The sequence below is a fragment of the Toxorhynchites rutilus genome, chromosome 3, assembly GCF_029784135.1.
Source record: "Toxorhynchites rutilus septentrionalis strain SRP chromosome 3, ASM2978413v1, whole genome shotgun sequence".
NCBI lineage: Eukaryota > Metazoa > Arthropoda > Insecta > Diptera > Culicidae > Toxorhynchites > Toxorhynchites rutilus.
Window position 1 is genome coordinate 252,506,060 of NC_073746.1, and position 21,791 is coordinate 252,527,850.

General features: G+C 39.5%; 1 protein-coding gene across 3 annotated transcripts in view; it reads left to right on the forward strand.

Annotated features, from left to right (window-relative positions):
* LOC129777200 (neuropeptide SIFamide receptor) overlaps nt 1–21,791 on the forward strand; it is a 310,914-nt gene that overhangs the window by 280,760 nt on the left and 8,363 nt on the right. For 2 of the 3 annotated variants that reach the window (XM_055783328.1, XM_055783327.1), the window contains exons 4-7: nt 11,790–12,072; nt 12,141–12,475; nt 20,674–20,939; nt 21,241–21,564. In XM_055783328.1, the coding sequence (XP_055639303.1) occupies nt 11,790–12,072; nt 12,141–12,475; nt 20,674–20,939; nt 21,241–21,564 (1,208 nt within the window). The remainder of the gene's footprint in view (nt 1–11,789; nt 12,073–12,140; nt 12,476–20,673; nt 20,940–21,240; nt 21,565–21,791) is intronic. The other variant, XM_055783329.1, reaches the window with a different exon arrangement.

Sequence of the window (21,791 nt, forward strand, 5' to 3'; positions counted from 1 at the left end):
GAGGTGTTTGCGTCAATTTATTGGAAATATTTTAACACGTCTATCAAAATAAGGAAAATTTTATTTTTTTAGATAAACAATTGAATAATTGTGAAATGTCAAGCATTATCTTAACACGCTGAGTCACATGGTTCAATTGGTCCTGTTTGTGCTCCTCAAATGGTACCGACCAAAAGTAGCAACCAGAGTAACAGCTGAATACAATTTGAATACAAACGAAACATTGCATCGTAAGCTCCACCTCTTTGTGACTCTACCGCCAGTCTAATCAAACAAATTTCATAGCTGCCCTCCGAAAAGATCATTCTTTTTTTAACTGCGAAGCAGAGCTTAGAGCAGTTTTCCAGAATGAAGTGATACCTCAAAACCCTATAGCCAGATTTCTTCAAAAATTGTATCTCTAGTTTTCTCTTGTTCTTGCAAAATACTTACTAATTTAAAAGCATTACGGTTGATTAAGTGAGTAAACTTGACATCATTTTACAATACAATCAATATCAAGTGTAATTATTACTTAAATAGGTGATTATTTTTTGAAATATGCATTAGAATCTTAACACTAGGTTTACGGGGCGCGTCATTTTGACGCATTTCGAATTTAAGAAGGAAAATTACAAAAAATGGGTACATTTTTATTTTGTTTCTTATAATGACTTTTATCCATTGATCGAGGTAAATATATATTGAAATCTATTTTCTTCAAAAGTGTTGAAATATCTAAATTCTCTATGTGGTATACCAATCTATACGGATATGCGTCGATCCGCTGTCTCCGTTATCCGATATAGTTATCTCAAATGAACCTTAATTTCACATATTTTCATTTTTCACTTATAATGAAATGAAATTGCTTCCTAAATGTTTTTTTTTTCCAAAATATATATTTTATTAAGGCACATGTGGCGTTAGCCTGACGGGGCCGGGAGTCCAATATTTTGACAATTTTTGTCTTACAACTATGTTAGTAATATGTAACCGATTACTCGCGGTTGGCTCGAGGTTAGTATTACAAGTGTTCTCATAATGGGTATGTTGCAGTCTTCGATGCTCTGTACGTGTGCCCGACACGGGATACTTCCTATTGGGATGCAGCTGACCATTAATCAGCAACGCCCCCCTAGTCTGTACCCCATATCTAGCGTGGTGCGTCTTTCTCGCCTCGAGGAATCCAGGATAGAATGGTCACTAGCCGGCGCAATCGTCAGCTCGTGTAGAGTTGTCATGAGCGGTACAACCTTTGGCTCTTGTTGAATGATCACTGGACTGCACAACCTTCGGCCCGTGCATCTGTAAAGAATGTGTGTATGTATTGCCGCGACTAAGTAAAAGTTTATCGATCGGATAGGAGGGATATGAAACAGGGACACAACGAAGGAAACATCATTAAACGTTGACATCGGCGTTTCTGAGGAACAGGTATAGATGAAGCAGAAGATCAGGATCACGGCTACCTAAGATATCCCGGACGGGGATATCCGATTGTCTGCCTTTTGCTCTCAGTGCTCTAGAGAGCTGAGAGCGAGCATCATGGAACCGGATACACGACCAGACAACATGCTCGATGTCGTGGTAGCCATCGCCACAATCACAAAGATTGTTTGCTGCGAGCCCAATGCGATAGAGATGCGCGTTTAGGTTGTAGTGATTGGACATAAGCCGAGATATCACGCGAATGAAATCACGACCTACATTCAATCCCTTGAACCATGCACTCGTCGAGACCTTAGGGATAATCGTGTGTAACCAACGACCGAACTCATCACCACTCCACATGCGCTGCCAACTTACGAGCGTATACTGACGAGGAATGTGGAAAAATTCATTATAAGCAATTTGCCTTTCAAAAAGTGTGCCTTCTAAAGCGCCCACCTTAGCTAGCGAGTCCGCTTTCTCATTCCCCGGAATCGAGCAATGAGAGGGAACCCATGCTAAGGTAATCTTGAATAATTTTTCGACCAAAACACTCAATAGTTGTCTTATCCTTGTTAGGAAATAAGATGAGCATTTATCAACTTTCATTGAGCGGATTGCCTCTATTGAGCTGAGACTGTCTGAAAAAATAAAATAGTGGTCGATGGGCAATGTTTCAATGATCCCTAATGCGTAATATATCGCACCCAGTTCAGCGACATACACGGAACAAGGATCTTTGAGTTTGAAAGAGGCACTGGAATTTTCATTGAAGATGCCGAAGCCAGTGGACCCGTTTATGAATGAACCGTCAGTAAAGAACATTTTATCAGATCCAACTTTCCCATATTCTGCCGAAAATATCGGCGGAATAGAATCGGAGCGTAGGTGATCTGGGATTCCATGGATTTTTTGTCGCATGGACAGATCAAAAATGACAGAGGAATTGCAGAAGTATGGGAAGCAAACTTGGTTGGAGATGCCTGGTGAAGGGTGCACGTCGTGTGTAAGGTACTCATGGTATAAAGACATAAAACTTGACTGAGGAGTCAGTAGGAGTAGATTTTCGAAGTTATCAATCACCAATGGATTCATGATCTTGCAACGGATGAGAAATCTGTAGGATAATTCTGTGAACCGAAGAGTAAGCGGGGGTACTCCTGCCAAAACTTCGAGACTCATGTTACTAAATGTTGTTATACAACCATTCGATTCCAAACCGATATAGTGATTTTCAGAATTTGATGAAAAGCGATCGTTTTGTTTCTTATTGCAAAATATTAAACCCGTATTGTTTTATTTTTTCGTTAGGGTGGTCCGAAAAATCAGTTTTATTCTACTTCTCCAAAAATTCATAACTTTTGAACTACTGGACCGATTTAGGTGATCGACAAATCAAATTAAAGCCAATTACCTGGTATTTTTTGAAAAAATACCACAATGAATTTTGTTCTCGTGATCATTAATTGTATTTGTTTTTTTTTAAAGTTTACATGGTCTCGGGACCAAGGGCGCTATATGTTTTAAATATTTTTTCCTGAAAGCTATGGTATTTTTACATAGCATATCGGAAAATATGACATGTGTTTTTTTTTTGTTTTTGAGTTCTGATTTCTCATAGTTAACATGTTTTCAGTCTTCGTTCTATATTCCTATGCGACTAGATTAGATCTATGCGACTAGAATCCATTTTTTTCGCAAGTGTATTATTTTTTTTAAAGAAGACTAGCTCATTGACTTTAATTCAATATGTAGATTATCTGAATCGGTTTAGTAATTCAAATATTTGGATTTTTTTTTTGAATTTTTTTGGAAAACGGGGAAAATGATTTTCCAAACCTTTAACTTTGAACGATCATAACTCAAAAAGGGAAAAGATATGTTATGTAAAAAATCCTCAAGAATCCTTTCAAAAAAAATCCGTTTAAAAAAACATATAAAAAATAGAGCACCCTAAACTATAAACTATAAAAAACAAATAAAATCAACAATTACCAAAAAATAAATTCTAACTTCCGGTCCGGTAATTCAAAAAATCTGAATTTTTGGAAAAAAATCGTTTTTGGAAAAAATGAGAAAAACCTGATTTTGAAAATGGTCAAAATTCGAAGTTTTGAAAATTCATTAAAATTTGATGTTCCACAAAGTTCGTCAAAAATAGTTTTATCATCTTGTACCCATTTTCTGAATTTTATACATAACTTCTATTTTATATGAAAAAAAATTTGAAAACATTTAAAAATGTGTGTTTTAGATATTGCAAATTTAAGTTTTTTTTTCGTAAATAAAAAAGTACTATTTTTTCTCAGTGTATATTTTTTTCACGTTTGGATATCAATACTCTATAACTCTTTCTAAGACACTTTTTCGGTAGGACTCATAGTTTTTGAGATATAAATTATCAAAAATTTCTCTTACTAAAATCGATACGCCCTTTTGAAAAGTTACACTTCAGTCAAAAAATTCCCAAATGTGTGGAAAACTCATATTTCCTCCAACCCAAACAGAATACAAACTTGTTCGAATCAAAAATACTCATACTTTGTAGCGAATATTTCAGAAACAATAATTACGCTATTCAAATGACTATGGAAATCATCGTATAAATAGGGCACGGAATGTTCAGGGAGTATCAGTCGCAATAAAATTTCAGATCAGTATAGAACAAACACTTTTGGCTGTATTCGATCTCATTATTTTCAAATCATCGGGTAGTCGGGTATTCTACTCTCTACTCATCACTGGAACTCAGTTCGTTCTCACGAGAACAAGAATGAATCCATTGGCACTTTTCTGGACCACCGAACCTTTCCCTAAAGAGTTACTTTAATAAAATTCAATGCAATAGTTCAATACACTCTAAAATGATATTGTGGGGGAGTTGTGGGTCCTTCCTTCGATATTCCGGTGGCTTCTCCCTCATATAGATGGGGATTGATAATAGGACTCTTCCGCAATTTTAGAGATTCACACACTTTTTATTGCTGCACAGTTTTACATAGAACTCACACACTTTTTATTTTTACAATTAACATTTAATTTTATATTTAACATTCAGAAACTATTTACAACAAAGAATAATTAACAAAGGAATAAACTGTGAGCCTGGGTCCTGGGTTCCGTGTGGTTGGTTTGGCGGTGCTAAGTCAACTCAACTCTATCATTCGATACGAGTTCTCCAGGACCTATCGATTGGGCTTTGCGATGTTTTTCTCGTTGAGATAAGCCGAGGATTTTTATCTCTCTCCGATCGATCTCACTGCTGCTAATGCGAATTAGTGGCAGTTGATGATTGTGCGATGATTGTGGTCATCTCTCTCCTATTGCGTTACGTAATTTGGATGATGAGATATAACTACCCGTTCAGGGCCGGATTCTTCGCTAACCTGGGAATATGTACTTGCAAACAGATATCCTCAATAATAAAGAAGCAAACTTTTGTTTGCTGGAGAAGAGCTTGTGTTAATTTAGGAGTGTTTATGTGCTTATTGGTTGTTAGGGTCTTTCCGATCGATCATTCAGTTTTCACGGATTCATACATTGTTTCCGAATTACAAGTGGCGTCAAAGTACAACGCATTGCGAGCCGGATGGGAAGATTATTTTCAAAAGTGAGTTGTGTTTGTCCATCGAAAACTGATTTAAAAAAGTTGCAGGTGGGCTGTATCCGAGACACGACCGCATAGTTGACATAGAATTCCGTTAGGCTATCTGTTGCATGCTGATTTTGGATATGTTTGAAGAATAACATCGTTAACCTTTTAAAATGATTTGGTGACCCTGAAAAGGGCCGTTTTGTTTGGTTGTTGGGTATTGTTTGTTCAATCCTCCAGTGTTTACAACCGAGTGATGATGACAAAAGGATAGTGATTAATCGTTGGATGGTGCGTATCACGATAGAATATGCCGAAGTGGAATGTGATATGATGGAAGTCGCCTTCTGTGGGCCTGGACGAGATTGCTCCTGTGTTCTGTATGGATGAAATGGTGCGTAGTATGGTAGTATAATTGACTTTCTGGGTGTTCATTCAACCCATTTCCATTTTCGCTATAAACGGAACCCAACGGAACACGATGCTATATGCCTCAATTCAAATTTCAATTGGACTAACAGCACTTAATACGATATACAGAGCATATGGGAAATCACTTTTTCGAATATTCCTTCACTTTTACAAATTTTCTCGTCGCATGAACTTTCCTTGGGTGAAAAATTGTTTCATATTTTTAGTCATTTTAACACAACCACTTGCGCTAAAAGTTTTACAATGCAATGCATGTTTTTCTTTGCTTAAGCTGCTAGCACATACAGAGGTTTTTTTTCAATACAATGGAAGCATAAAGAGAAGCCAAACACTGCATCGTAAGGCACACCCCTTGTGAATCTACCGCCAGTCAAATCACCCGAGATAAATGTTCGGGGCTCTAAGGCCACCGTTTCAGCATAACCATCAAAATCATCAGCAGCGGGAAGCTGTAGCAGAAGCCAATGAGTTTTCATTCTCCTGCCATTTGGTGGGGTTTCATACAAAACAAACTAATAGCGATATTCGGCGGCTGACAGAGACCAGCAATTGAAGAAGTGATACGTCCAACACTGAACCACACCGAACACATGATAAGGACAAGATTCATTAAAACAATTTTTTAATAGAATTTGTAAATAATAACAGCAACGTCGATGTGAACGACAGAGATGTAATTTTGCTAATAGGTACAGAAAAACTACACTGATACTTGATAAGTTACTTAAATTGACAGCCCATGATAAAGTTCTACGTCTCTTCGGTTATGTCGCCGACATTATCCACCTGTCTTGTTTTCATGGTAATCAACGGATAACATTTGCATTAAAAAATTGACTTTTTCGGATGGTGATAAAAAAACTAAGACAGATAATTGAGTTTGATAAATTTCTCATGGAAGATAATTACATAAGCTTACTTGCAAAAAAAATCTACGCCCTCGCGACCGGCCTTCCGGCAGTTAACCGGAACATCCGCCATGGCGAACTAAAACATGCGTGTAGGCATGTTTCTAAGTTATTTCTTCGTTTTATTTATCAATTCCTTCTCAGTTTCCGCCACAAAATTATTGAAGTAGATCTCACGCTTCAGGTTTGCCCAAAAGTTCGCGATGGAACGCAGCTGGGGGACGTTGGGTGGGTTTGCCGACTTTGGTACTTTGGTATCGATATTCAGCCGGTTCATCTACTCTAATGATCACTTCGAGTAGTGTGCCGACGCCAGATCCAGCTAGAACTCCGCGTCTTCACCCTAATGGTATTTCTTCATGAACGACGCAACTTCCGGCAGGAACTTCGTACTATAAATTTCCCCGTTCACGGCCAGTCCGGAGCTAAAGAAGAGCGGCTTTGACATCCTCTTCTCGGTGATTGTCAGCCACAACAGCACCTTCTTGGGGAACTTGGTGTGTGAAATAAACTTCACTTCGGAGCTCACTTTCTTCGTGGGGTAAGTAAAATACGAAGTGCAGTGCCAGTCGTTGCCATCCAGGGTAAGATAGGTCCGGTCGTCCATCACCACCGCCACGTCGCTATTCGCCGGGAAAATCGACTTGGCCATCTTATTCAGCCGCTGCCGCTGCGTCATTGCCTGCAGCTCCGTGACCAGTGGACCGGACTTCCGCTTCCTGACATGTGTGTCCATATTCGCCAGGTACTTTTTCTCTGTTTGGCCGGATGCTGCGTGCGCTTGGCATCGATGGAGCCACTTTTCCTTCTATCTTCCTCTTCAGCATGCTTTGGAGCTTCTTGTCGCTCAAGGTCGTCGGCCGCCCGGAACCGGACTTTCTTTCGATTGTTGTCCAAGAGTGCCAAGACTCAAGATCAAGTACCGTTCTTTGAACGTGCACACTTTTGAACAGAGTAGCTTCACTGTTTTTGCCATCGCGGTTCAGAGTTCGACTGATAGAGCTGTCAATTTTTTTCTGCTGACTCATGGGTCACTATGATTGATGCTGCATTGGTAGTTTCGTCACTGCGTGTGAAAAATCGTCAATTTTTGTCCATTTTTTTTTTATGCAAACATTACGTAAGCATTCTATTAAAATAATATGAAAACTCGAGAGCCGAACAAAACGTCAGAAGTTCACAAACCATGCATGGTTTCATTCCATGACCAGATTGTAAGAGCAAAACTTAATCGAATCGCCCATTTGTAACGCTTTCCCACAGAACCTATAACGTTGAAGTTTGTAATTAGCCGTTTCATCCGGAAAACTGATCCGCACATGCTGACTAACTTCTATGGACAAAATGTTCCTGCATGTTTTTCGGACAGCTGACAGCAAAAGCACTGTGTAGCTTTAACCCAACGACCCAACAGCGGGTCTTGCCAAGGCACGATATTACGAGTTCAATCAACTTGAAGCAGGATGCACCAATTTTTCTCGGCAACGGCGAACGAGAAGGCTAACCACTGAGGAAAGGATTCAGAGTGAAAGTTATTCTAATAGCGCAAAACTGTACGATGCATTTTAACCGCTACCATCGGCTTGCCATGTGGCCGTTTCCGAGTGTGAACGACTGTGGGGGCGGTCCTGTTTGCCTGTTTTGACGACGTCGTTTTGGGCAACCATACGAGAAAAATAACTTTTCCGTTTATGCATACGCTGTGTTGCTTTTTTGGTCCAGACCGCTCTCCCCTCGCACATATGGTTCTCCTTGGAGCGATCGTTATCAGCGATGCGGAAGCTTCAATGCCGACGGGGGGTTTATCGGTTGTGGTTCCAAATCAGACACTCGGTCCAGATGGGAAGTGTCTCGTATGCATGTGACACTTATTTCCAAGTTGGGTTTTGCTTTTATGTGGCCACCAACTTGGGAAATCGTGTGGCTTCCATCGCAGAAGGCAGAAGGCAGAATGTTAATAAACTTGAGGTTTTTTACCCGTCTGCTGGAGATGAAGTTTATAAAGTGATTTACCTAAGGATGGAAGTTGTCATTAGCAATTGGATATGGCCTAGCTTGGGGTCGTCAACTACGAATATGATAACAACGCTCACTTGTTGTTGTGAATAATGTCAAATTGAACTTATTTGAATTTGAAAAAACGTATGACTCCCGCCAAACTTTGCTCGGTCTCACCTTTTTTTGTGCGCGCAAGAATTCACTTATGGATATCCTCATGAATAAAATTGATGCTGAATACAAACTAGTCACTCACGAACGTGCGAATATCCTACTCGATGTTCCACTGTAGCGCAGAAAAGATTGAAGGGGATGACTTTCTAGCTCTTCCATTGAACGGCGTGGAAACTGAATCAAGGCGAAACTGCATGCGGTGCGAGTTTCAGCGGTCACGGGCGGGTATCAGGAAAAGCGATTAGATCACTACATAAACGGTGGTTGTGTGTAAATCCTTTGGCTTCCCCTCGTGCATTGTGTATTATCTCAGCATATTTTGCATCGCGTATGTGTTCTGGCTTGTGAAGAACAGAGAATGTTTGACTGACGCCACGGGTTCAGTTTGAAACTGTCGGTACACTTGATAGTGGCATTAATAAACGGTTTTGGGAGCGATTTCCGCGAATGAATGATTATGGTTGTGTATAACATCGATATCCATAATTGTATTAATTTCTCATTTATGAATTAGACCATCTACTCTTTAACACATTGAGCACCGCGTTGGTCCCCAGGGACCGACACTGAACTTTTTGTTAGGAAAGCGTTAATTACTGGACTAACTTAGTCAAAGTAAGAGCAACTTGGAAAAAATCGAAAACTTCCATGTTTGGCCCATTCTTACCCTCAACGACGGTATGTTACAAAACTTGACTACTTTATGGTCGAAGTTCTAATTATTTTCTTTTTATGATGAATTTATGCCAACTTGACTGGCCTTTGGTAGCAATGTCTCAGATTATAGCGAAACGTTTTGGGTGTAAAGACATTGATCATTTAAGCAACTATGCATACTTGAAATATTCGTAAAAGAATTAGACTACTTTTTGAAAAAAAGCCAAAAATTTTTCTTCATTTTTTACAAAATTTATAACTCAAATATTAAAATACAGGTCAGACTCGATTATCCGGAATTTTAGACTCGATTATCCGGAGTATTTTATTTTTGATATTCGGAAATTTTGAAAAATTTGTATAATACTTCTATATTGAATAGCTAATATGGGTATCAAAAGAAATGGCTTGACTAGTAGAATGCAGATATTTATGAACAATGCAAATCCAAGATGGCGGCCACTACAAAATGGCGGATTACACATTTTCTCAGAACCCCATCAATATGGGTCTCAAACGAAAGAGCTTGACTAGTAGAACACAGTTATTTATGAAAAATCCAAATCCAAGATGGCGGCCACTACAAAAAGGCGGATTACATATTTTCTCAGAACCCCATCAATATGGGTATCAAATGAAAGGGCTTGACTAGTAGAACACAGTTATTTATGAAAAATGCAAATCCAAAATGGCCGCCACCGTGAGATGGCGCCATATATATTTTTTTCACAACCTCCTCAATATGGGTATCAAATGAAAGGGCTTGACTAGTAGAATACAGTTATTTATGAGAAATGCAAATCTAAGATGGCGGCCACTACAAAATGGCGGATTACATATTTTCTCAGAACCCCATCAATATGGGTATCTAATGAAAGGGCTTGACATGTTGTAATATGTATCTCGTTCTACGCAGTGGATATTGCTGTTCAAGTTCTTCAAATCATTTATACTACTTCTAAGCTGCATCGGCTATTCGAACGATCACCACTCATAAGTTCTTGATAGGATTTTTTCTGGTTAACAAACCATGCCATGGCCTTCCGGATTATATTACCCAATTATCACGAAGTTTTTATTCAAAAACAGCTGTGAATTATCCTGAAGTACTTCGTCGTTCTCCTGATTGTTCATTCGTGTTGATGGAAAGCTATCTGAAAATATTTTCCTCAAACCATCAAACTTCCGTCTCCAAAGTTACGAGTTGAAAAAGTGCATCACACGTTCCGTCAGTCCTACCAGTATGAAGAAATTCTATTGAAGTTGAATTTCCTGTTATCAGAGAAGTTCTCCTGAAATAATTAACTGATGGTATTAGCTTCCACATTAGTTTTTGGACCCGCGGCTTTGGAGATGGGATTTTTATGGTTTGGGGAAAGTTTTCTCAAGAAGGCCTGGTTTAGATAACTTACCATCAACACGAATGAACAGTCAGAAGAACAACGAAGTACTTCAGAATCATTTATGTTTTTGCAATTATTATAATCAAAGTTACCACTGCCTGAGTTTCAATCTTTCAAAATCAAGTGATTTCCGAATTCAATGTACAAAACATGGGTTTGTGTTTAAATTGTAACAAACAAATTTTTCGTGACGAAAAGCATCCATGCCTAGAAAATCCTCCAGAAACACTATATCAGCGGTTAGTGGTTCACCCATTATGTATAAATTGACTGAATAATGACTAATCTGTACACTTAACACTAGCATGGCGAATGAACGCGAGATGTCTCGTTTTTTATACCGACTAACACAAGAAATCATCATCTCTCGGGATTTTTCCGATTCGAACATAAATAAAATCTGCGACAAATACTACCGCACCTCTAGGTACCCCGATAAACCTCGGCTAGTGGAAGTCATCACAGATCTCAAGAAAAAATTACAAGTCCAAAACACAAGCGCTCTGTTCGAATCGTTAGAAAACGGGGAAGGCACCGATCAGTTCTGCAGCTGTGATAGATCCGGAACAAAGCGGAAGTCCAATGATCGAACCCAAGTTCGTAGCAAAGGCATCAGTGTCCAATCATTCGGACATCTGCCCGGTATGCTCGTGAACAACTACACCCAACACCGTGATCATCTGGGAAGATTAGGCCAAATTCAAGAGCCATACTTGCTGTCATCCAAAACCCCCAAATTGGCAGAGAAATGTGGAAAAGGCAGTTCCAGTCAATCGATCAGTACCATTACGTCGTACGATTTCGATTCGTCGAAGTTTTCTATGATTGAAATATTCCCACAATCGGATACGGACAAAACCTTGACCGAACTAACGGATGGACGCTGCGACGATCGTACGAAATCAACAGATAGCTCTGCCGATCTGATGATGCGACTTGCAGCCTCCAACAGAGTTTTCAGGGGTCGGCGGAACAATCCAACTAAATGAACGATGCAAACAGTTTGAACAAAGTTCAACATTGAATTATTTCGAAATGAATAAATGTAGTTTTGTTTTGACCTTCTCAGAGTTCTATAGATCAATAAAAACAAAAATTCAATTAAGAATTAGCACATCTTACAAGTAAGGAATTAAATCCGAAAATCAACAGAAAAATAAACGTTTCTCCAACGATCTATTGAACTACGTTTTCCTTTCTTTCGCTCTCTTTCAGATTTCTCGCTATCTGGTGGCCGTTGAAGTTACAAATCACCAAGCGCCGGGCACGGTTCATGATCGTGTGCATTTGGATCATCGCGCTCGGGTCGACCATACCGTGGGCTCTGTTCTTCGAGTTGATTCCCATTTTTCCGGAAGCTCCCGAGATCAAGCTGTGTGTCGAGGTATGGCCACCGGGTACCGATGGTGCCCTCTACTTTCTACTAGCCAACCTAGTGGCGTGTTATCTGTTACCGATGACACTCATCACTATTTGTTACATACTAATCTGGATTAAGGTAGGGCTCAAAAATTCATTCAGAAACCTTACAAAACACACACACATACGGTGTCTCTTCCCGTACAGGTTTGGAAACGATCCATACCCGGTGACTCGAAAGACGCCCAGATGGATCGGATGCAGCAGAAGTCCAAGATCAAAGTTGTTAAAATGCTTGTTGTAGTTGTTATACTATTTGTACTATCCTGGTTACCACTGTACGTAATATTCGCCCGAATAAAGCTTGGCGGTGCGCTCGAGAGCAACGAGGAGGAGATTCTGCAGATCGCTACCCCGATTGCGCAGTGGCTAGGGGCATCAAACTCGTGCATCAATCCGATCCTATATGCGTTCTTCAATAAGAAATTTAGAAAGGGCTTCGCAGCTATCATTCGCTCGAGGAAATGTTGCGGACGATTAAGGTATGCTGGATTCCATTGTGATGCATATACATTCTGTCAAATATATACCGCAGATTTGTGTTTGAAAAGAAAATGCTTTATTTATCATCTAAATTTATATTATCGTCTTCAAAATTGATAAAACACTTTTTTCAACGAACAGTCCAGTCATCGAAACACTTTTATAGCTGTATTCAGCGAATTCATTTCTATGTCTCAATGCTGTCAAAACGGGTCCCACGAAACAGTAATTTGAGTATCAGAAATTTGAAAAGGTTACAACTATGTCTCGTCGCCAGTAATTATGCGTCGCCACTTGATCACCGAAACTTGCAAAATAGGAGATATTTGCTACTCCCAAGCGCTATTCAGTGTGTTCTTTGTGTGTACAATCTACAGTGTACAGTCTATTGAAGCTCAAGTTCAAGCAAGTTCAAGCATGTTCAAGCCACTTGATTGTGATGAAAATTGTGCTTTTTTGGCACTAGTCGTGCTGCGACTTTACTCATGCCCAAAAAATCAACCAAAATATGAGGAACGGTCTCGTGAGAGATATTTAATTCACGTGCTAGTTCTCTAAAACTCAAATGACAATTTCCGAGCACTGTTCCTTCTATTTTGTCGATGTTTTCATCAGTTACGGAGGTAGATGGTCATCTTTGACGTGGCCAATCGTTCATCTCCTCTCAGCCGTCTTCGAATGCCTTGTACCATTCATACACCCCGCTTTTCAATTGTATTACATTTTCAACAATTCGTCACATTTTTCACACAATGGGCTCTTTTATGTAAGTCGAATCAAGAAGCCGATACAAGCTATTACAATCACACCGAACAAAATTTCGGATTTTATAAATAGAATGGTAAGAGTTTAACCAAGCTCAAACTTTATGTGTTGCAAATTTCATACATTTAAGCGATTCTAAAACGATTCCCAAAGGAAAATACCAGGAACGCGAAACCAAAACAGAATAATTCTCTAAAGACACGCGACAAGACGACCAAACAACTCGAAAAATTCTGACAGTTGCACCGATAGCTTTCACTCGGTTGATGCTATCGACTTTGCTCGGTATCTATAATAGTAAAATAGAGTTCTTATCGATTCGATTTCTATAATAGGACCCAATATATTTGTATTGGATTGGGGAAAAATAAATGTCGTATATTGTCAATATATGGCAACACTTAAACATATCTTGTGTTGTACTTATCGCATCGGGTCATACTATACGGCTATTTAAAGACGACAATCTGTGCTACAAGCGTCGTTTCGACAGTGTTGTGATTGTCCTTTTCAGTCTCAAGTTATAGCGCGTCAAAGATGGAGTGCACCAAGCAAGAAATTCGCCATATTTTACGTTTTTACTACCAGCGAGGTAAAACTGCAACGAAGGCGGCCGAAAAAATTCGTGTAGTTTATGGACCCGATACTGTAACGATTCGCACAGCACAGCGTTTGTTTGATCGATTCCGTTCTGGTGTAGTGGCTGTCGAAGATACACCCCGTACTGGTAGGCCAATCGTCGTGGAAACCGATAAAATCGTTGAAATCATCCAAATAGACCGGCATGTGAGCACTCGCTCGATTGGCCAGGAACTGGGTATAGACCATAAAACCGTTTGGAACCATTTGCAGAAGATTGGATTCCAAAAAAAGCTGGATATATGGGTGTCACACGAGTTGACACAAAAAAATCTTTTAGACCGAATCAACGCCTGCGATGCACTGCTGAAACGGAACGAACTCGACCCATTTTTGAAGAAGATGGTGACTGGTGATGAAAAGTGGATCACGTACGACTACCTAAAGCGAAAAAAGTCGTGGTCGAAGCGCGGTGAGCCGGCCCAAACCATCGGCAAGCCCGGATTGACGGCCAGGAAGGTTTTGTTGTGTGTTTGGTGGGTCAACTATAGCCAAACCCTCAACTCGGTTCTCTACTGTGAGCAGCTTGACCGTTTGAAGCAGGCGATTGACCAGAAGCGGCCAGAAATGATCAATCGGAATGGTGTTGTTTTCCACCAGGACAACGCTCAACCTCACATATCTTTGATGACCCGCCAGAAGCTACGGGAGCTTGGATGGGATGTCCTATTGCACCCACCGTATAAAGGGTGTGTCACATCAAATTGCATCACGGAAAAAACGCTTTAGAAATTTAATTTTTAGGAATTATATCTTCAGCTTTCGCTTATAATCAGATAATGTGTGTATAGATCACGTTGGCCATGCTTCACTGTCAATTTTTCGTAAATTTGGAAAAATGTCGTCGAACGAAAAAGAGCGTCGTGAATTAATCCTGTGCACCCATTTCGAGAATCCGGAGTTGTCACATCGGGACATCGGTAAGATGCTGGGAATCGTCCAATCCACGGTCAGCAGAGTACTAAAACGATACTTCGAGAACCTAACCATCGACCGGAAGGTGAAGAACGGCAAAAATGGATGCTCCGTCAGTGAAAAAGATCACAAGCGCGTAGTTAAGCAGTTTAGACGTGATCCGAAAAGTTCGGTCCGGGATGTCGCCAATAAGCTGAATTTGTCAAGTTCATTCGTCCAGCGGACCAAGCAGCGGGAGGGCCTGCGTACATACAAGGTTCAGAATGCTCCTAACCGCGACGAAAGGCAAAACATGGTGGGGAAGACGCGAGCCCGGAAGCTGTACACCGAAATGCTGACGAAGCCGCATTGCCTGGTAATGGACGACGAAACCTACGTCAAAGCGGACTTTCGTCAGCTGCCGGGCCTGTTGTTCTTCTCCGCAGAGGACAAATTCAGCGTTCCAGAGGAGATTCGCAAGCAGAAACTATCCAAGTTTGCCAAAAAGTACATGGTGTGGCAAGCGATCTGCTCTTGCGGAAAGCGGAGCGCCCCCTTCGTGATGATCGGCACGGTAAACGGGCAGGTTTACCTTAAGGAGTGCCTACAGAAGCGCTTACTACCACTATTGAAGCAGCACGAGGGCCCGACCATCTTCTGGCCGGATCTCGCTTCGTGCCACTATTCAAAGGACGTGTTGGAGTGGTACGAAGCCAACGGGGTCACCTTCGTGCCAAAGGAAATGAACCCGCCCAACGCGCCGGAGCTTCGCCCAATAGAGAAATATTGGGCGATTATGAAGCAGGCCCTCCGGAAGAACCCAAAAGTTGTCAAATCGGAGGCGAACTTCAAGAGAAAATGGATTTCTGTTCAAAAAAACTACAACCTGACGTTGTACAGAACCTTATGGACGGGGTAAAGAGGAAGGTGCGAGCATACGGGCTTGGGCTCGAAGTATGAATAAAAAGAAAATGCCAAAAGTTGTTTAATAGTTTTTATTTTACTGTCTAAAATTTTCAAAAGGATCGGTCTACTGGGCGAATTTCTACAGCGTTTTTTTCGTGATGCAATTTGATGTGACACACCCTTTAGTCCGGACTTGGCTCCAAGTGATTATCATCTCTTCCGGTCCATGCAAAACGCTCTTGATGATACTAAGTTGGCCTCAAAAGAGACTTGCGAAAACTGGCTGTCTGAGTTTTTTGCAAATAAGGAGGGGGGGGGTTTATAAGGTGGGGATAATGAAGTTGCCTTCTGAATGGCAACAAGTTTGCGAACAAAACGGCGCATATTCGACTTAAATTGGATAATTTTAAGTATGTTAAATAAAGCGGAATTATCCATAGTAAAAATCGCCGAGCAAAAAAAAAAGATAACTTGTTCTTCGTGACGCGCTAAACAAACTAAATGACAGATCGCGCAAAAGTTGACATTAAGACCACCGACAGTATTAGCAACATAAAAAAAAACTAAAATGTTCAAAATCATAAATTCCCGGTATATATTTGACAATGTGAAAATGTAAATGTATAAATACAGAGTGACTTCGATATAACGTACATTTTACTTTCAAAATTGTACGTTATATCGAAGCATAATAAAGAACTCTGAAACGTAGCTTATATTACCTTATTGTGTTGCTGTTTGAGTAAGGTTGATGAATAAATTCAATTAGAGGACGAAGCCAGCTTTTCTCATGATGTTTCCCTTCGTTCTGTTGATTGAAGTTTGATTCATTTCTTCTTCTTCTTCTTCAATGGCACTAACGTTCCTAGAGGAACTTCACCGTCTCAACGTAGTATTACTTGCGTCATTTTTATTAGTACTTAGTTGAGATTTCTATGCCAAATAACACGCCTTGAATGCATTCTGAGTGGCAAGCTCTAGAATACGCGTGATCACAGTGCAAGTCGGAGGAAATTACTTTGACGAAAAATTCCCCCGACCAGAACGGGAATCGAACCCGAACACCCGGCATGTTAATTATGACGCTAACCACTCGGCCAAGGGAGCACATTTAGAATCCGGAATTACAAAACAGTTGTATTTCGAGATTGGTCGAAGGTACAACACAAGTTTTAATATCAAAATACATATAATTCATTGTTTTTTCAGAAAAAAAAATATTCAAAAAATTATTCCTTTGGACTAATGTGTACGTTATATCGAGTGACGTTATATCGAGGGTACGTAATAACGAGGGTACGTTATATCGAAGTTTCCCTGTAGACGTAATTTACCATGCTTGTAATCATACGAAGAGCGAGTGGAGTTTTTATCAGATATAGCCATCTGAAAGTACAGCCAAGATGTGACATTCAGTGATATCGTGACAACATACCAAATTGAGCCGAGGGATCGATTCCAAAACCAATTAACTGTCAAACTCAGATCAGCTGCTAATAAGTTGATTGTTGTGAACAAATAAGTTTTCCCGACTAATTCCAAAGTGCTGCCAATAATGCTTAGAAATATGCTTCAACCTAATGTAGGGGAACTTGAAGGAATATGGGCAGGTTAAGAAGAACCTCGCAGTTCAATATACTGTTTTCCTGTAATTTCGCACAACAATGTGCACAAAACAGACCGAAAAGTTGAATGTTTTTTTGTGATGCGGGTAAAACATATATAGGTTTGGGTAGGATGAAAGAAGGCAAGAGAGGCATGTTATCATTATCATTTTGTCATTTATATGCTAGACTCGAATTCTTCTATTTTCATAACGTTCTTGACGTTTCTTTAACTGTTTTACTGTATCTTCCGTTTCAACATATTTACGAAGATACATTATTAGAGCCCAAAATCGGACAATTTGTTTCATGTCCTTTGACACAAAACCCATATTTTTGGATCAACATCAATCCATGGCTAGGGATACCATCTGGTCGAAGTTGAAAATAAGGACACCTGTTACAGCAACGATTATGACCAAACCATTATCATTGTTTTGAGATATAAGTAAATAAAAACACGTTGTATGTGATTTGCATTTGAAGAGACAAAAAATCTTAAATCCATTTGTTTTACGTATTTCTCGAACGATCCATACGGTGAAATACTCCGGAGCTGATGGCTTCTGCTCTGTACGAAAACAGAAGATTTTTTGGGGGTTTCCGTGTCATTAAATATCATGCGCAATAGTGCCGGAGACAATCCATGAATTTGAAACTTTGATGATGCATGAAACGCAGGAATTACTTGCAGTCCAAATCTTCTGAGCGGTGTGATTTTCACATCACATAATTCAACATGGATTTGGAAGTGTATTCCAATTGAATATTCTTGCAATGTTTCGATATTTGGATATGCTTTTCCAAATCAGATTTACCTGTAATGGTTCATTGTGGATTCGAAACTTCTATTTCAAGATGCACATATTGCTATTGACCACCAACACTTATAAATTACATATGCAGCACTTGCAGCAGCAATCTCAAAATCATTACGATTTTCAGCGAGACAAAGGTACTTTCGGCGCAATTCGGTGATAATAAGACACTTCCGTTTAGTCATTTAAAATTTTTACTCACCATTGAAAAGTTACAGAAGGGCTGTGTCCGAGCAACAACCGAATTTGACGTAGGATTACGTTAAGCTATTACTGCCAGTTGATTCTGGATATGTTTGTTGAAAAGTTCCATTATTAAACCCTTTGATAACAATTTGAAGGCCATGAAAAGGAGCGTTTAGTTTGATTGTTAAGTGTTGTTTCTTCACTTCACCAGTGGTACAATCGAACGATGATGGCAGAAGGATGATGGTTAGTCGTTGTATGGTGTCGATAAAAGATACAGAAGGGAAATAAGATGAGAACTGGAGAAGAGAAAGCTGGTCCAAAACGCAAAACGTGGGATTTGTTAAAGCAGAAAATCAATTCAAACGCATAATTCATTGCAAAGTCCCGTATTCATATTGAATGAGCAACTGGGAGAACACAAATTGCTCGTGCAAATTGACCAATCAGAACGCGGGATTTCGTGTAGTTAATGCTTAACATTGTTCAATTATACTTTGCTTAGTTTCATTAAACATATACAATTCTTCATTGTATTAAATACCTAAGTCGATTGATGCAAGTAGCTCGAAAATCCATCTGCAAATGACTGAGCGCTTGAAGCTAGACAATTTTCGCGATGCGGCAGATTTTTCGTTTTTCTCTTTGTACCCCAATTTTCGATTGTGAGTATTTTCTACTCACACTGAAACATTGATTCTCAAATTTCGTTCTCAACGCAAACACTTTCACTTGAAGTTTGTGACTACTCGAATTCATTATTATTTGAAAGAAGCATATGTCAGTTTCAGTTTCACTTGTAAAAGAACGACCGTTGCATTCAATTGAATGTTTCATTCGATTTCATTTCTCCAAACTGAAAGATGAGAAAAATTAGTACAGGATATAATTGTGGAGCATCTAAATTAGCCAACTTCTATCTTTCTTAATTTCGCTACAATATCAATAAAAACAATTCCTAGTGAAAATTCAAACAAAATCTCCAAAAATCGCGATTTTTACCCCACCTTATTTATAATAGCCACTTAAAGTTCACTTTAACGTTGAAGGGTTACATTTTTTCTTTATAAATATATATAATTATAGTTGAAATAAATAAAAGTCGAAACATATTATTCTTTTGTATCTATTGCTTTTTTCTTCGCAAATATAAATGACATGTGAATGAATTTTCGATGGAAATAACAATAAATAAAATAACAACAAATAAATGTTTCGACAACGTATAAAAATTTCACTGCCATCGTTTTCACTCTAAAAAATGGTTATATCTAGAGAACGATTGGTCCCAGAACAAAACGTTATATGTAGGTTTCCATGTTGAATCGTATGTAGATTTCATTTTTCATATTACTTTTCTTAAATTGTTACGATTTTACAAAGTATTGAAATTTCATATATATTTGCAAAATTCGTATCTCCATTCTGGCGAATTTACCACAGCACAACTGTACGTCAAACTTTGTTAAATTGAAAGAGGTTTCCACTAAAAATATCGTAGGGGGGGTGTTTTGAGATATAAAAGTTTTTAGTATTAAATTAAATTTTTGAGCAAGATTTTTTAACAGCGCAATTGAAGTGTTATTTTTCTCGAATAGTTCATTGATTTTCCAACAACTTTGTCGAACATCATATTTGAATCAGACATCTGGATTTTGAGTTACGATTTTTTGAAAGAAAGATCGATGATTTCGACTACGCCCTATTCAAAAATAAGCCGTAATTTAAATTGATCATATTATAACGAAAATTGTGTTTTTGGGAAGCTTCCACCATAAGTATCAAGATTTTAAAAAATCGGAGAAGGTCGGGTCAGCGGCCGGCTGATTTGGCGTGGGATTGCTCTTGTATATGTTCAAATTTTTGCTTGACCCATTTTCACCCCCACTCAGTGTGAGTAAGAGATTATTTGGAAAAGGTTGAAATTTCCATGTAGAAGCGTTTTTTAGTGGTTCTATATTGATGGCTATTTACGCATCAAACTTTGATGAATTATTAAACAATGACTATTTGTACTACAGTTATGTATTATGCATTGAAAGTAGTTAAAAATGTCCTATTAAATGGTTCACAACTTTCAAAAATATTCGAAATATTTGAAAATAAGATATTGCTAATAGCAGCTTTCTCCATTTTTGATCCAATCTCACCCCCATGACCCATTCTCACCCCCATCGACGGTATGTCATTTGTCAGTTGTCGTCGAAAGTATTCATATGATTGAGACAAATGAAAAGTGCACGATCCATACGGTATCGCGAGGATTATTTTGGTATTATCACATCTGATTCATTTTATAATATGAAATATGAAATTTACTGAGTAAAAACATCCTCATTAACTTGACATGGCAAGAAATTACAATAACGAATGTACCTTTTCCAGATACTACGACACGGTTGCGATCGCATCGTCCTCGACCAGCACACGCAAATCGTCGCACTACCATAACAGCACCAAACGTCCACCGTACAGTCCATCGATGAAATCGACGGACGCAGTGTCGTATATTTACGAGGAGAAATCCGGCCGGAAGCATCATTCGATCTCGAAGCAGGACAGCAATCTCTCCCGGCACATGCTGCTCAAACAGGACAGCAGCATATCTCGGCAAACACTCTTGAAGCAGGATAGCATCGCATCGCGATCGGGTACTGTTAAACTCCACCAAAGGTTCTAAATCTACATTTATCAGAATAGAGCTCACGTTGTACACATACATCCGTTGAAGAGCTTTCATAGAGTCGTATTATTTTACTACATATTACTAGAGAATTGATTTTTAGAGTATTATCACTCCCGAGGGTGAGCCGTACTGAACTGTCTGTCTTTCTTTGTTTTTCTCTCTTTCTCTGTCTGTCTGGTTCGCCACCATCATGACACCACCACCTCTTTCATGAACCAAAAACCAAAAATAAATGTGTATGAAAAAAAAATCCATTCATCCACTAGCAATACTGTATCGGCAAGATAGTGACAATTCCCGCCAGATGCTTTTGAAGCAGGACAGTAACGGGTCGCGTGATATGCTTTCGAAGCAAAGCTCGACCTCGGACTCAATCTCCCGACAGGATAGTCAGATTTCGTACATTGAGCCGCGCAAAGGCATCCTGTGCAAGCAGGACACGCAAATCTCGTACATTGAGCATACAAACGCGAGCAAAAAGTACTCCGCCTCGTTGTCCAGTCAGGACAGTGTACTTTCGATCATTGAACACAAAAGACACAAACTAGTAAAACAAGACTCTATTTTCTCATTCAATGAGCCCAAGTCAGGTAAGAAGAAGCCTTTCCACAGTTGGTGTCCAAGCACGTCTCCTGCACGTAAAAGCACGACATTTCCTACCGCACTAGCACTAGCAATTCCCACTAGTTGGCCGCTTCTCGGAGCTCGTAGTTGTTGTCCACCTGTCCACCATCATCATTACCACCAGTACCACTTCTACCACCCGCAATGCTACATCAAGCGTCGTTCGTCGCTACCCCTATCGACCATTAATCAA